The sequence below is a fragment of the Beta vulgaris genome, chromosome 9 (assembly GCF_026745355.1).
Source record: "Beta vulgaris subsp. vulgaris cultivar EL10 chromosome 9, EL10.2, whole genome shotgun sequence".
In the NCBI taxonomy this organism is placed as follows: domain Eukaryota; kingdom Viridiplantae; phylum Streptophyta; class Magnoliopsida; order Caryophyllales; family Amaranthaceae; genus Beta; species Beta vulgaris.
In genome coordinates this window covers 34,977,353-34,992,276 of record NC_079210.1, presented here as the reverse complement: position 1 = coordinate 34,992,276, position 14,924 = coordinate 34,977,353, and the positions used below count along the sequence as shown (strand labels likewise).

General features: G+C 33.5%; 1 protein-coding gene across 1 annotated transcript; it reads left to right on the top strand.

Moving 5' to 3' along the window:
* Positions 1 to 633: 633 nt before the first annotated feature.
* Positions 634 to 1,173, top strand: LOC130590208 (secreted RxLR effector protein 161-like). The gene has a single exon (XM_057392244.1). It carries the CDS (start codon positions 634 to 636, stop codon positions 1,171 to 1,173), a length of 540 nt encoding a protein of 179 aa, XP_057248227.1.
* The last annotated feature ends 13,751 nt before the right edge of the window (positions 1,174 to 14,924 follow it).

Here is a 14,924-nt window from a genome sequence, read left to right as displayed (position 1 = left end):
TGAACCTTTTCACCATAGCTATGCTGAAATCTATTCGGATACTTCTAGCAATTGCCTCATATTATGACTATGAAATATGGCAAATGGATGTTAAAACCGCTTTCCTAAATGGTTTTTTGGAAGAAGAAGTGTACATGACACAACCGAGGGTTTTATTGATCCTAATGCACCTTTAAAGGTATGCAAGCTTCAAAAGTCATTTATGGATTAAAGCAAGCATCAAGGAGTTGGAACCTCCGATTTGACGAGTCAATCAAAGGTTTTGGTTTTCTCATAAATGAAGAGGAATCTTGTGTTTACAAGAAAGTTAGTGGGAGTAAGATTGTTTTCTTGGTCTTGTATGTAGATGACATACTTCTATTGGAAATGACATTCCCATGCTTAGAGTCTGTAAAGATATGGCTTGGAAAGTGTTTCTCAATGAAAGATCTTGGTGAGGCTCAATACATACTAGGCATTAAGATCTATAGAGATAGATCTAAAAGAATGATTGGACTAAGTCAAGAAACTTATATTGATAAGGTTCTGACTAGGTTCAATATGAAAGGTTGTAAAAGAGGTTTTCTACCCATGTCTCATGGCATAAGTCTGAGCAAGACTCAGTGTCCTTCGACGACTGATGAGAAAGACCGCATGAGCAAGATCCCATATGCGTCAGCTATTGGATCCATCATGTATGCCATGATATGTACTAGACCAGATGTTTCCTATGCTTTGAGCATGACCAGTAGATACCAAGCAAATCCAGGTGATGACCATTGGACTGCTGTGAAGAATATTCTAAAGTACCTTAACAGGACTAAAGAAAAATTCTTAGTTTATGGAGGAGAGGATGAGCTAGGTATAAAAGGTTATACTGATGCTAGTTTCCAAACAGATAAGGATGATTTTCGATCGCAGTCGGGATTCATATTTTGTTTAAATGGAGGAGCGGTGAGTTGGAAAAGTTCCAAACAGAGCACCATAGCAGATTCTACAACTGAAGCTGAGTATATTGCTGCATCAGAAGCAGCAAAAGAAGCTGTCTGGATAAAGAAGTTCATTTCTGAACTAGGAGTGGTTCCTGGTATTGCTAGTGCTTTGGATGTTTATTGTGATAACATTGGAGCTATAGCACAAGCAAAAGAACTAAAATCACACCAAAAATCCAAACATGTCTCGGAGTTTCGATGAGAAATAGTTGATCGAGGAGATGTTAGGATATGTAAAGTTCATACGGATACAATGTTGCAGATCCGTTACTAAGCCACTTTCTCAGCAGAAACATGAGACTCATATTTCAGCTATGGGAATTAGGAACATTGGAGATATATTGTTTTTAATATTGAACGTATTTCATTATTGAAATAAAAGGTTTTATGTTTATTATTTTATAAATATATGTTTGTTTAAATTCGTTTAGTATTAAAACAAATGTCCAAAGTAATCAGTTGTTTTAAATAGGATGTTGAGTACGAGGACTCAACTATGGAACCCTATTAAGTGAACTAAAATAAATGATTACCTAATCCTTCTAGGTCATTAAGTAGGTACATTAATGACCTATAATGATTAGTTTATAGATTGATTGATGATCATGTTTCATGGATCATAGGGGCATTGGATGTCTAATCAATTATATTAATGTGAATTGGTGAATACACATTGGATTTGACCCACATAGAGAAATCTTTAGAGCTGAATGTCATAAGTTTCTCTAAAATATAAATGAGTTGATTCCTCAGACTTGAGTTTACCACTAATTACTTACATTGATGACTAGTACACTTTGGCATTGTCAAACGTCGTGCCGTAAAATGAGACTATAAAGGCAATGTACATGTTGCTATGAGTCGTGTGAAGGATAGAGGGTAAAAAAGATGGAATTTTCCTCCTATTACATAGGAATGTTGTTTTGGCCTCTCAGAGAGTTTAAACTGTAAAATGCATGGTCGTACTCGAATGGATTGTGATTCAATCATTCGTTTGACAGTTGAACTTGGAGACTGAGAAATATTCTGGACTTCATAAGGATGACAAGATTTCTTACCTTATGTTCAAATATAACAATATAAGACAAAGGAATTATAAAGCACCACTTGCTCTAGGACAAGTGGGAGATTGTTGGAGTATGTCCTACGATTAAGTGCATAATCAAAAGTTTTAAATTATTAATTATATCCAATATAGTTTGGTAGTCATGATGCTTTGCTAGAAGCATCTTGACTTGTAATATTAATAAATGATTTAATATTTACTACTGAACTTGTTTGGACCTACAGGGTCACACCTAAAATACAATGTCGATTAATTAGTCTATTGGAGACTAATATTATTTGATAATACAAATAAATAATCTATTGCTAAAATAAAATGAGATAATTGTAATATCTTCTTATTTAGTAAAATATCAATTATAGGGATAATTGATTATGTTAATCTTTGACTGTTGGAATCAATTAATTAAATGAGTAACAATATCAATCATGTGATGATTGATTGCCTATAAACAAGGAAAGCAATATATCATCCTTTTTGAAAGGATTTGCACGCATGTATCAAGGGTGATAATGTAAGAATTTTTTACCATTCATTACATTTGTGCATTGCTTAGCCGTGAAAAAGAGAGAGAGAGAAAATTTCGCTCTCTAAAATTTTACAAGAGAGTATTATATCAAAACAATTAGTTGTTTTAAGGTTCTAGCAAATCTAAAAAGCCTAATCTTCATTATGGTGGTGGACTACTTGTGGAGGGTTTTCATTTGAGATTCTAGAGTTAACATCAACGAGGAACGCTACGAAGGATTTATGATGCGGAAATACAAACAATTTGTACAAAATCTTATTCCCAAGAACATCCTAAAAATACTATAATGAATCTACATGATGGAGTTAAGTTATTGTACCTTTGTAGCGTGCCTCCTTGATGTTAACTCTAGAATCTCAAATGAAATACCTCCACAAGTAGTCCACCACCACAATGAAGATTAGACTTTTAGATTTGCTAGAACCTTAAAACAAATAATTGTTTTGATATAATACTCTGTTGTAAAATTTCAGAGAGCAAAATTTTCTCTCACTCTTTTTTTTTTTTTTCACGGCTAAGCAATGCACAAATGTATTGAATGGTAAAAAATTCTTACATTATCACCCTTGAATATGCGTGCAAATCCTTTCTAAAAAGACGATACATTGCTTTCCTTATTTATTGGCAATCAATCATTACATGATTGATATTGTTACTCATTTAATTAATTGATTCCAATCAATCAAAGATCAACACAATCAACTATCCCTATAATTGATATTTTACTAAATAAGAAGATATTACAATTATCTCATTTTATTTTAGCAATAGATTATTTATTTGTATTATAAATGAATATTAGTTTCCAATAGACTAATTAATCGACATTGTAGTTTAGGTGTGACCCTATAAGTCCAAACAAGTTCAGTAGTAAATATTAAATCATTTATTAATATTACATGTCAAGATTGGCTTCTAGAAAAGCATCATGACTACCTAAACTATATTAGATATAATTAATAATTTAAAACTTTTGAGTTATGCACTTGATCGTAGGATATACTCCAACCTCTTATTAATCGTAATGTAAGATTTATAGCTTTGTTTTGATTACTTATTTATTTTCTATAGATGTTGTTAAATTGCTTCTATTATATATATTAAAGATAAACCAATTGACTGTTTATATAGTGTAATTTCTTGCTATATGTAGAAGGGAGAATCAAAATCTAATAGGAAGTGACGATACATGCGCATATTTCTGGTGTAACTTTTAGTAGACTAATTTAGATTGTGATATAAATAGTATCTATGACTTTATACTCCCACTGTTTCTTTTGTTCTTCCTATTTTGACTTCCAAATTTCTCAATGTACATCTTTGACCTTAAATATCTTTTATTGTGTATTAGTAAAAATTATAATGATTAAATATTAATAAAGTACTCATTGAGACGAATCAAACAAGACCCACGTGACTATATTTTTATATCATACGTTGAAAATAATTTAGAAGATTATTTTCAACTGTGAAGAGTGTCAAAATTCTAAATGAGAAGAACAAAAGAGAACGGAGGGAGTACAATGTAGCACTAAATATGAAAAGACATTAGCTGAAATTAAGTATACTTTAAAATGCTATTAATACTCAAGCATATTGGAATACTAATTTAGCGTGCAACCTACACTGGAAGATAGCAATATGTTCAAATGAATATAATTTTTTAGCAAAGTAGTAACAAACTTTAAAAATCATTTTGGTGAAAATATTACTCCCTTATTTCCTTTTATTGTTCCTATTTTGGAATTGGAAAAACCAATACAACTTTCAAAATGGGAAAGTTTCCATTATTATGAATAAAATAAAATGAACTAAAATAAAAATTGTAAGCCTTTGATTAATCTGCTAGGCAACCAATAACACACAATTTTAAGAAGTAAAAGATTAAATATTGATCATTAGTGTGAACAAGTTTATTGCAACTTAAAACCAATGGAGATTTACGTCATAAAATTACATTATGTATGAAAAGATTTAGTATAGGAACAACATATTAAAAGTTCCCAACGGGGAATCCAGAAACAACAAAATAATATGGAGAGAGTATTATACTTATTATTCCAAATAAGGCATATGTCAATATCGTATAACACATTTAGTGACGGATCCAGGATTTTACAGCTGGTGAGTCATCAACTTCCACATCCACAACAAAATGTCAATCAATAATCAATGCATGAATTTAAAAGTTCATAAAAGTTTCGAGATTTGAACGATATTCATAAAAATGTGTTTTCATTAAAAAAAAACACAATAAAATTAAAGACGAACTAATACAAGATACTCAAAACACGAGTTTTCAAATATAAAACTAAAAATTAATTAATTTCAAGCCAATGGGCACATTGGTACCACAACTTTAAGTTTTTCACCACACCCATCTAAATTTTTCTAATTTTACAATACCTAGGAGGATAACTTACCTCTTTGCAAATTAACAAAAACCCATTAACAAATTACAAAATTAACAGAAAAAATATATGCAAATTAAAGTGAATGGAAAAAGGCTAAGTACATGTAGATTATTGCAAACAATGGTGTCTGGTGGGTAGCCTAACGCAATGATGGTGCAAGGCAGCAAGATAGGGAGGTGAGAGAGACTGTAAGTAGGGGGAACAAAAGTGGCTCAATGGCTGCATATGAAAGGTGATCAAATTGTGATATAATCCTCTAAATGAAGTAGTAGGCAAAGCGAAAAAATTTCAATCAACTTTTTTTAAAAGAAGAATAGTGGGTCACGTGATCCACAATGATATTAACTACATCAACTGCTAAACACACAGGTCATAAGCCATTTTCAAAGTATTTTAATACATGATTATAAAATTTTAAATCACAAGATACTATTTATACAATGATTTAGGAAAAAACATCATAAAATCTTAAATTTATGGAATAAAATTTCTCGTACAATATGCACGAGTCTAATAGCAAATTAAAATTTACGTTTATGTATATACTAATTTTTTATATTCCTAACTTTAATATTATCTATTTGATAGATGAACGGGTATAAATTAAAATCTGGCTAAGTGGACAGTGACCAGTGTATGGCCAAATATGATGCATCAGTGTTGTAAGAAGCTAGAACAAGACTGCCATAAATGGTTGTTGAAACTGGTGTATACCTGAGTGTTATTGGTAGTGCAAATAGTAATTTTATCTGAGACTTTATGGGAAGCAATAGACAGAGCAAATACTATTTCTATTAACTATTTCTATCAAATACTATTTTTATCAACTTTACGGGATCCACCATGGCATTAACAACATCATCAACTGAAAACACGGGTTATAAGTTAGTTTCTAAAATAATCTCAATACATGCTAATGAAATTTTAAATCTGAAGTTAATATTCACTATCATGATTTTATTTAGAACAAACTTCTTAAAATCTTTCAATTTATAAGACAAAAAAAATTTCCCATGCAGTTTGCACGATGCATGGGAAGTTACTGTTATTTCTAGAAGCAATGTCGAAGAAAAAATATTTATCCCGAAAATGACACTAACCCCGTCTAACTCTACTAAATTTCCTATCGGATTTCAGAGACGACAATTTCCTTTAATGATTTGCTTTGATATAACTATAAATAAAAGTGAAGGAAAATCTCCGTCTCATATAGGCATGTATCTCATGAGACATGTTTTCAGCTATGAACAATTTTATATGGTCGTTTCCAGAGTTACGAGAAAAAAAAAGGTCTCAAGATCCTTCCATTTGATAAAGAACATTGTACAAATGTAGTTTACAAGGAAGTGTTCGCAGACATATAAATTGGTTTGGAAATTCCATTTATAATTTTTGTTCATCACCACTCATACTTTATATTTTATGATTTTGTGTAATATATGAAGTTAAGTCAATGTGATTATGCGATTTCCTTTAAATAAGTAATAAAGCAATAAATAATCTCGTGCATTATGCACATATCTTAAAACTAGTTAAAAAATACAAAGCTACAAAAAATAAAAGAAATTTGAGTCATTGACTAATCAGTTCTACTTGTAATGCAACTAATACGCGTATTTTTTTACCGAAATGAACAAACTTATGTAGGAAACACCACAATCAAATACGATATTTAACTCAAGTTCACTATAATATGGCAACGACTCTGTCACAACCTATTACAATCTCACTAACTAAGTTATGTTTGTAGCAGGTCTGAGAGTGAGTTTATAACAGCCCGCACTTTCGAGCTACTAGCTAAATCCACTTAAGATACACTAATTACAATTAACGCTTAATAACCTCGAATTACATTCACTTGCAGCGGAAACATAACCTATAAACGATCCTGGACCTGTGGGTCAGGGCCCACAACAATTATCCTCAATAACCAAATAACATATTACATAATACCTTGCTCGACTTCTAAAGAAATATAATAATTTATTCACAAATAAGGATATATAATCCTAAATACAACCTCTGAACCATTACATCTACTTATAGCCTTGATACCTAAATTCTTCCTTTTACTCCATTCTGAGCTTCCCACACAAACGAACCTGCAAGATCACTAACAATGAACTCTGCCCCCACCAGGACAGGTTCCAAGAACAAAATCAGGAAAACCGAGTACACACTGTCCAACCAGAACATCTTTTCAGTGGCTTAAAAATGTATTTACAGATTTAAACTTATCTTATGAAACAATTGTAATCAAGATTTCACGAGACATTTGCAATCAAGATACAGCGAAGTCATAAATAAAGAAGTATATAACAAATATTTGAACACGGTTTGTAATGCTATTTCCATAGAACTAATACGATCTTCCGAAGTCAACTCTAACATACTTTACGTCAATAAATCTCTCACACTTCTTTGGATCATACACAAAAACATTTAATCCATATGATCTAAAAACCTTTAATCCATATGCATAGCGTAGTTAACTCCTGCATAAATTCCTAACAAGTTCCTCGGTAATCATCTCCAAATCGGCGCATGAACTCTATAACTTGGGTGAGTAAAACATCATTTCAGAAATTAAAGTTTGAAATATCTTTCCACGAAATCATTCGAATACTCAAATACATATTCTATTTTTCTTTCAATATCATACTGGGGAAGAGAACACGAATCGAGTTGCCCTACAGGCGAATTCTCTAAGCTTTTTACAAGGGACGTCTCCCTCTTCCATTTTGTACTGCTTGTAAGACTTTTAGGTCATGACCCCACATAACGGAGCAATACCCGCTCTAACACATAATGAGCAATACTCGCTCTACGAATGTTGTTCGTCACTGCTTTAACAGCTTCTTCCCCTTATAAAAACGAAATCATAAATTCATATTTTCGAAAATTCAAATTCATAAATCTCAAATTCTCATAATAGAATCACTTTCAGGTATTAGATATACCCAATTTAAATTGCTTGTATAATATTATAGTATCCTCTCGGCGAGGGAGGACGAATCGGTAACCCGACATAGGCATGGCCACAGAGAAAGGTCTAAGGTCAGAGCCTACTCGTCCCAGCCAAGAATTATCAGCCAAGATGAATCTAGGGTCAGAAAGAGGACCCAGCCAACGTCTTATTTCAGAGGAAGTTGTTGACGGCTCCTCCGAATCGCTAGCCGGGTTGGAAGAACCAGCTGTATTCAACTCATCAAAGACCGTCCTATGTTTGGACGGGCTGGGATCGAGAGAGCCTCGAACTTCTGATTCCTCCTGGACGAGTTCAGGGGAAGGGCTTGGATTTGCTGGACGAGCACTTTGGACTTCGTGCTCTCCTTCAGCGGGAATCCGTCCAGTAGATGCCTCCATTTCTAAGCTGGAGGCCGGCAGGTTAACTCCTCGTCTGACACGAGCTGTTTGCTTGACGCGCGCCAGATTACCCTGCACAGGTAAAGACTGGGTCGTCTGACTTTGTCGTCCATGACAAAAGAAAAAGAATGCATGCCCGGCCAAGATGGGTCCAACTCTAGAAGATGCCGAGGAAGACAAGCCCTCTGTTCTAGGGCTAGTACCAACCCTTGAGTGGCCGGGTTTATTCGATGAAGAAGACGAACTCATTTTCTCAAAATATGCGTGAAAAAACAAGAAAAAGAATTAAGGAAATACTTGTAGAAGAAAGCTCGGACGAATGTCAAAGACGAATTGAAATCTCGGACGAGTGGAGTAGCAGTTTGCAAGAGCTTGGACGGGAGTAATTTCTCTCTAAAAACTCAGTAAAAATTGCAGAGTCTCTCTCTCTAGAAAATCTCTCAAGGATGTTAAAATGATTCCAGAAGCGACAAAGGTTCATATTTATAAAGGGGTGAAAATGACTCCCTCATCCGGTAAAAATAACCGTTGCACTTAAGGGTTGACCTGTGGAGACCGGCAAAATGGCGCCTCTTTTTTGAAAAAGAAAATGGCAGTTCCAGGTCGGTTAAAAGAGGAAGATCAACCTTTGGCGCCTAAAAGTAACTCCCTCTTTTAAGGGGCAAATGTTGTAGCCTAAAAATCGACGGCTACTTGATGACACGTGGCACTACAGCCCTACATGTGGCATTCGCTTAGGCAAAGAAAAGTACAAAGGCCTGCAGGTTCTTTGGGCTAAAGTACACTTTTCTGAGGAAAAGGTGTACTGGAAAGCTTCTTGTGGCCCTAAAATTGTACTTAGGCCCAATAAAGTGAAGCCTGATTCAGCTAAAGGGTAAATTGTATTGACAAATCAGCATTTGCCACGTGTCACCATATTATTGCTTAGCCAATCAGATGCTCCCAAATTAGGGTGACATTAAGGCACATCAGTCATTCCAAACAGTATAAATAGTCCTTGAAATCAGAGGAAAGGTACGTTTTTCATAGCATAGTACTATTATTCTGCCATAAATTCTCTCTCTCTCTGCTTTCTCTCTCTAAAAGTTCCTTCATATCCCTGATATCTGACTTAAGCATCGGAGGGGGAAATACCACTCAAACCTCCAGGGTGGGTCCCTTTTTGCAGGTTGCTGATCGGAGTTCAGAATCGGGATTCGAGCCTAATCATTGTTGCACAAGTCTCCAAATTAAGAACCTGAAGTTGGGCGTTGTTGTATTAGTTTACTAGTTTCATAATACGTAACAAGTCTTTATGAAAATTCTTTGGCTAAATCTCTTTCAATACCGACTTTAAAGAAACTATGCTTCATTTCCGTAAAGGGTTCTCCAAAACGAAACATTGCTTACCAAAAGATCATATATCCAAATTAGAGTTTTTATTCTACATAACTTTATATCTAAAACACAAATGTTCTTCATGCAGAATAACCTTTCCATTTAATCCTATTTAGCAATCCATCAAACTCACAACCATCTCCAACATATATTTTCTATCTTACAAAATCCGTTTTCAAGGATTCGGAATTCTTCAAAGACTACATCTGAATAATATGATATACCCTTTAGTCTGAAGTTCTCTTCCTCCCCAAAACACATTCAGAAATTTACTTATAACTTTACAGATGCATATTAAATCTAATATCCCAAATGATTTATTGTTGGCTCCAATAGTATCATAAATTCCCAACGTATAACCAAAGTTTCTTTAAGAGAATCTCTAAAGGTGCTTCTAAATACTATAATTTAATTATAACCTGGACTTCTTCCTCTTGCACACACATAACACGATATTTAGTTCATGAACTTAGAAACTCTTATTCCCCAAAGCCGAAGGATAAAATCCTCAAAATTTATATCGGAAAACTCCTTCCTTTGAAGACTTATACTGTAGTCATAATGAGTCGCATCACAATCTCTATCTATAATTTACATACATAATCTAAATTCATAATTTGTCTAATAGATATATCGATTATACTTGATATCTCACTCTAGAATCAAATCCACTTATAACTTACATGTGCTTGAAATAACTCATACGCCTACTTTAGTGAAAACATAAAACATAAAACATAACTTATAGCCAATAGAACTTAACCTGTGATTTAGTTCTACCTTTGTCTTAAAACTCATAAACATGTATTTCACAAACCATTTAGTACACAAATCACATTTTTAATACAACATAAGTTGAACTTTATGAAAACATATCAAGATCAACTTATATAGTTTATATGATCAATCGAAATATCAATAATATATTTGGAAAGTGGAATGACATGTGTGTACCTCCTTTATTCTCCAATAATGCTCAATTCCATATAACTCTTCAAGAGCTCAACATCTCCAAATGTATGATCAATCTCCAAGAGTTCTTAACATTGCTCACCCATATGATATCACACTAATGTAATGATTCAAGGAGAAAAACCAATTGATTTGTACAACACCACTAGCACGACGGCGTCGGAACACTAACCGAACACCGACAACAGCACCATAGAAGCAGAGGAGATAGAAATACAGCAGCACACCACTAGAACTCGAAGCAAAGTAGAGAGAAACTCAACCAAACGCAGGGTAATGTCGCAACCAACAACAACAACTGCGGCAGCGCCGCTAGAACAACAGCAGCAGCGCGACGACGACAACAACAAGTTCGGTAGTCATTTGTCGGTGGTATCGGGCAGGACCCGCGAGAGAAGGAGAGAGAATTGGAGTTTTTTTTTTTGGGGGGGGGGGGTTGAGTGAACAAGGAAGCTAGGGTTTTTATTTGCCAAAGAAGGTAATGAGAAGTTGGCAGCAAATGTGATTTGTGGCTACTCCTTATTGAGCCACGAAATAACAAATGGGTTTTCTTTTTATTTTTCTTTTTAAACTTAAAATCATTTACTAAATACCTCAATTTGATAAAATCCACACCATCATAAAATTCTTAGTAATCTTTGTTTGATATAAAGCTTAATTAAACTAATAAACACAATTACTTAATTTAAAACATGCTTAAAAATACGGGTTGTTACAGAGTTTGGACAAGAAACTTTGTTGATTTTGGCGCAAAACTATTGTTTATTGCAATAATGTTGAAAGAGTTTTGGAATGAGTCGCGATATCAATTCAACGGTAATTTTAATAACAAAGTAAAAAAGAGATACTAAAACCCAACGACAATGTAATTTGAGGTGGCCACTTAAATTGCTTACACTTGTTTTTCTATAAAAAATCACATTTTCGTTCAACATTGCAACATTAATTTAATGCCTTTGTGTGCAAAATTATTTTGTCAAAATGCCTATAAATAACCTTTTCTGTGTAGTATTTTGTTTCATTCTCTAAATTCTCCTTCATTAATTTTCTTTTTCTCTTCAAAACTATTTTATCCTCTCAAAAAAATATCCACCTATTAAATTTTTAATGGATCCAAATCAAAATTTTCTTTTGAACTCCCTTATGAGCTTATTGCAAAATATTATCCACTTTCAAACCTTTTTAGCTCAACAAAACCAACCTCAATATTCCCAATAATCAAATTTTGCCCCTCAATCGCAATAGTACGGGATATGCACAAGTGCAATGTTTTACCCAGTTTCTCCAAACACCAAATAACCAATATATTTCTACTAGTCATAATATGGATCAACTTCCTATTGCAATTATCAGCATTGTATCCAATTTCGACAACCCATTCATAGATAATGTGGGGATTGAAGAGGCGAAATATCTATTTATGTTACTACAATTACTTGTAATGTTACTCGTACTACAACACGCCACAAAGTAAGTCAACCTGGAGAGAATAAAGGGCTCAAATGGACGATAGAATTTTATTGCATGGAGGAATACTACCAAAAATGAAGTGAATGGCAATGCACAAAGAGCAGATAACTTGGGTAAAATTTATGCATTATTCTTGTGTGAAATTAGGCAAACCAATCAAGTTGAATGAGAGGTAACTTCTTGAAAACAACATTGGTGGGCAATTAATAATCCACCTGGAAAGTTTGCAGGGTGTTATGCTAAGTATGAAAAGAGGAGTGGGTTCAATGAAGCCTTGGAACTCTGAGAGGCTCGTGCACTTTACCAAAGTCTTTACAATTTCAAGTTCTAATACGATCATGTATGGACTATTGTGTGTGAAACCGATAAACTTAGAGTTGAACTAAAGAGCAACCGTAACAAAGGAAACGACAATGATTTGTCAAAAAGGAACAAAATTTCTGAATCAGGAGACTGCACAACGCGTGGAGAGGATGTTAAGCTTGTCGATGAAGTTAAGTAGAGCAAAAGAATGGGTCAACAAGCTGCAAAGAAGCAACTGCCTAGAGGAAGGGAAAAATATATATATTGATAGTACTGAAGCCATATTAGCTGCCAAAAGATTATTGAACAGTCACATGCACAATCAGTGAGTTGTTTGGCAGATTTAAAAGAGCAAGAGATTAAAAATTAACTACTTTGTGCCAATGTCACCAACATGGCTCCTTAGCAAAGAAATCGCAAGCATTTGAGGAAAAATACGAATGGAATTTTGATGATTAGGTTTCTTTGAGCTTGCTAAATTTGACTATGCTCGGGAACATTTATTCATGTCGTTTTAGTATGTTGCAGCTATGTTTCAGTTAAGTGTGTCCTTATTTCTAAACTTAAGTTATTTATTGATATTTGGTGAGTTGAGCATGTGTTGCAAGATCTAACAATGACATTAATGTCTTGGATCAATCTCTGATATTTGGTGAGTTGCTTGAAGGTCAACGTCCCGAAACCCTATACATGTTAAATCACTACTATAAAAATGGCCAACGAGACTACTTATAGGAGACCGGTTGAGAATACTAACTCATTTCTTAAATATAGGAAACCGGTGATTATCCAAAACTAGTCTCTTAAGTTTACCTATCTAACTTATTGAAAAAGTTGTTTTGAAATAAGAGACTGGTTATAAGTAAAATCGATTTCCTTGAAATATTTTTCAATTTATAATTCAATATTTTTCATCATAATACACTGTTGTACGTATGTACTCTTCTTAGCTTGTTGCGATATAGGATAATATCTCTAACTAAAATCGGTTTCCTTGAAATATTTAATTTTTAAATTTATATCTTTTCAACATATAGTAATGTAATATACCTTCTACATATATACTTCTTTTTAAAAAAAATTACTTTTCCTTATAAAAGCAACAAATACAATATAATCCCATAAAAACAAGAAACAAATATAATAAAAAAAACCACCATGTTGAACCCTAGTTTTGATGATGACAAAGAAACAAAGATGAAACTAAGTAGTGAACTAATGAGTTATTTAAGTGTATGATTTTTAAGGTATCAATAAAAGAACTGGAGAATACGAAGTCAAGGAAGAAGTCAAGAGAGGATTTCAAAGGCTAAGTAAAGAAGTTTCTAAAGTTGATACTGGAGCAAGCATTGGATCAAGAAGAATAAAAGCAGGCGTTTTATTTTCTAGTTCCATGTAAAGGAACAAGAAAGTGGTAAGGAACATTGGCAGCTTATTTGAGAATGAGAGTTTGTTCCTTTCTAAGGAACAAACTAAGTGGCACTAAACGAATCTGTTAAAGGAACTTGATATATAAAAGGAACTAGACTTAGGCGTGAAGTTGATAACGGTTACAATTATGAATTGAGTAAGTCATGCCTAAATAATAGGAAATCAGTTTTACTAAAATGAAAATCAGTTTTAAAAGAAAATCTTTTAAGGAAAAGATTTTATTTTTCGAAAAGATAAGAAAATAATTATCCGGTTTTAGAAAGATTTATTTAAAAGATATTATTTTCTTAAAGATTAAAATTCATTTTAATAAATAAAGTTTTTATTAAACTGATTTTCGGATAAAGCTCAAGAACTCCATCTTTAGGAGTGTTGGCTAAAAATATCCACGTTCAAATCATGGGATCATGGGACATGATGAGAACGTGTTCCTTAGGGGAAGGAACATCATGGGTTAATGATTAACATGAACTCGATTTTAATCCCACGTTCTTATGTGATTAATCACTATAATATTGAAGTCTAATAAGTTCCAAAGTGTGTCTGACTAAGTAATTAAGTGAGTTTAACTAATTAAGTGTCAGTGCCTTCATTCTCTCATAATAGCCATTTGTTCTTTGCTTCTTACTCTAATTCCACTAAGCTTATTTCGATCAATTGTATTTTGGTTTTTGGGGTAAGGGAACTTTGAGTGAAGTTCTGTAAGAAGAAGGCTTTGAGTAAAGCTTGTAGAGTGACAAAACTTCTAGTGAAGTTGAGAGGAACTGATGTTAAGGGAACAGTGGCTCAGGAACTTGAGTTTAGGAACTCAAGGTGTGGCTCGAGTTAGAATTAGGTTGTAACAAAGTTGTTTGGCCTAATTAGTGAAAGAGTTGAGTTTAAAATCCCTAGTGGTCGAGGTTGTTTCTTCTTGTTGGGCCCAAGAAGTTTTTCCTCGTAAAAATCCCTTGTGTTCCTCTAGCTTGTTTATTCGTTTAAGTTTTAATTTCCGCAAAAAGTTACGTTTATTTCTACACCTACAATTC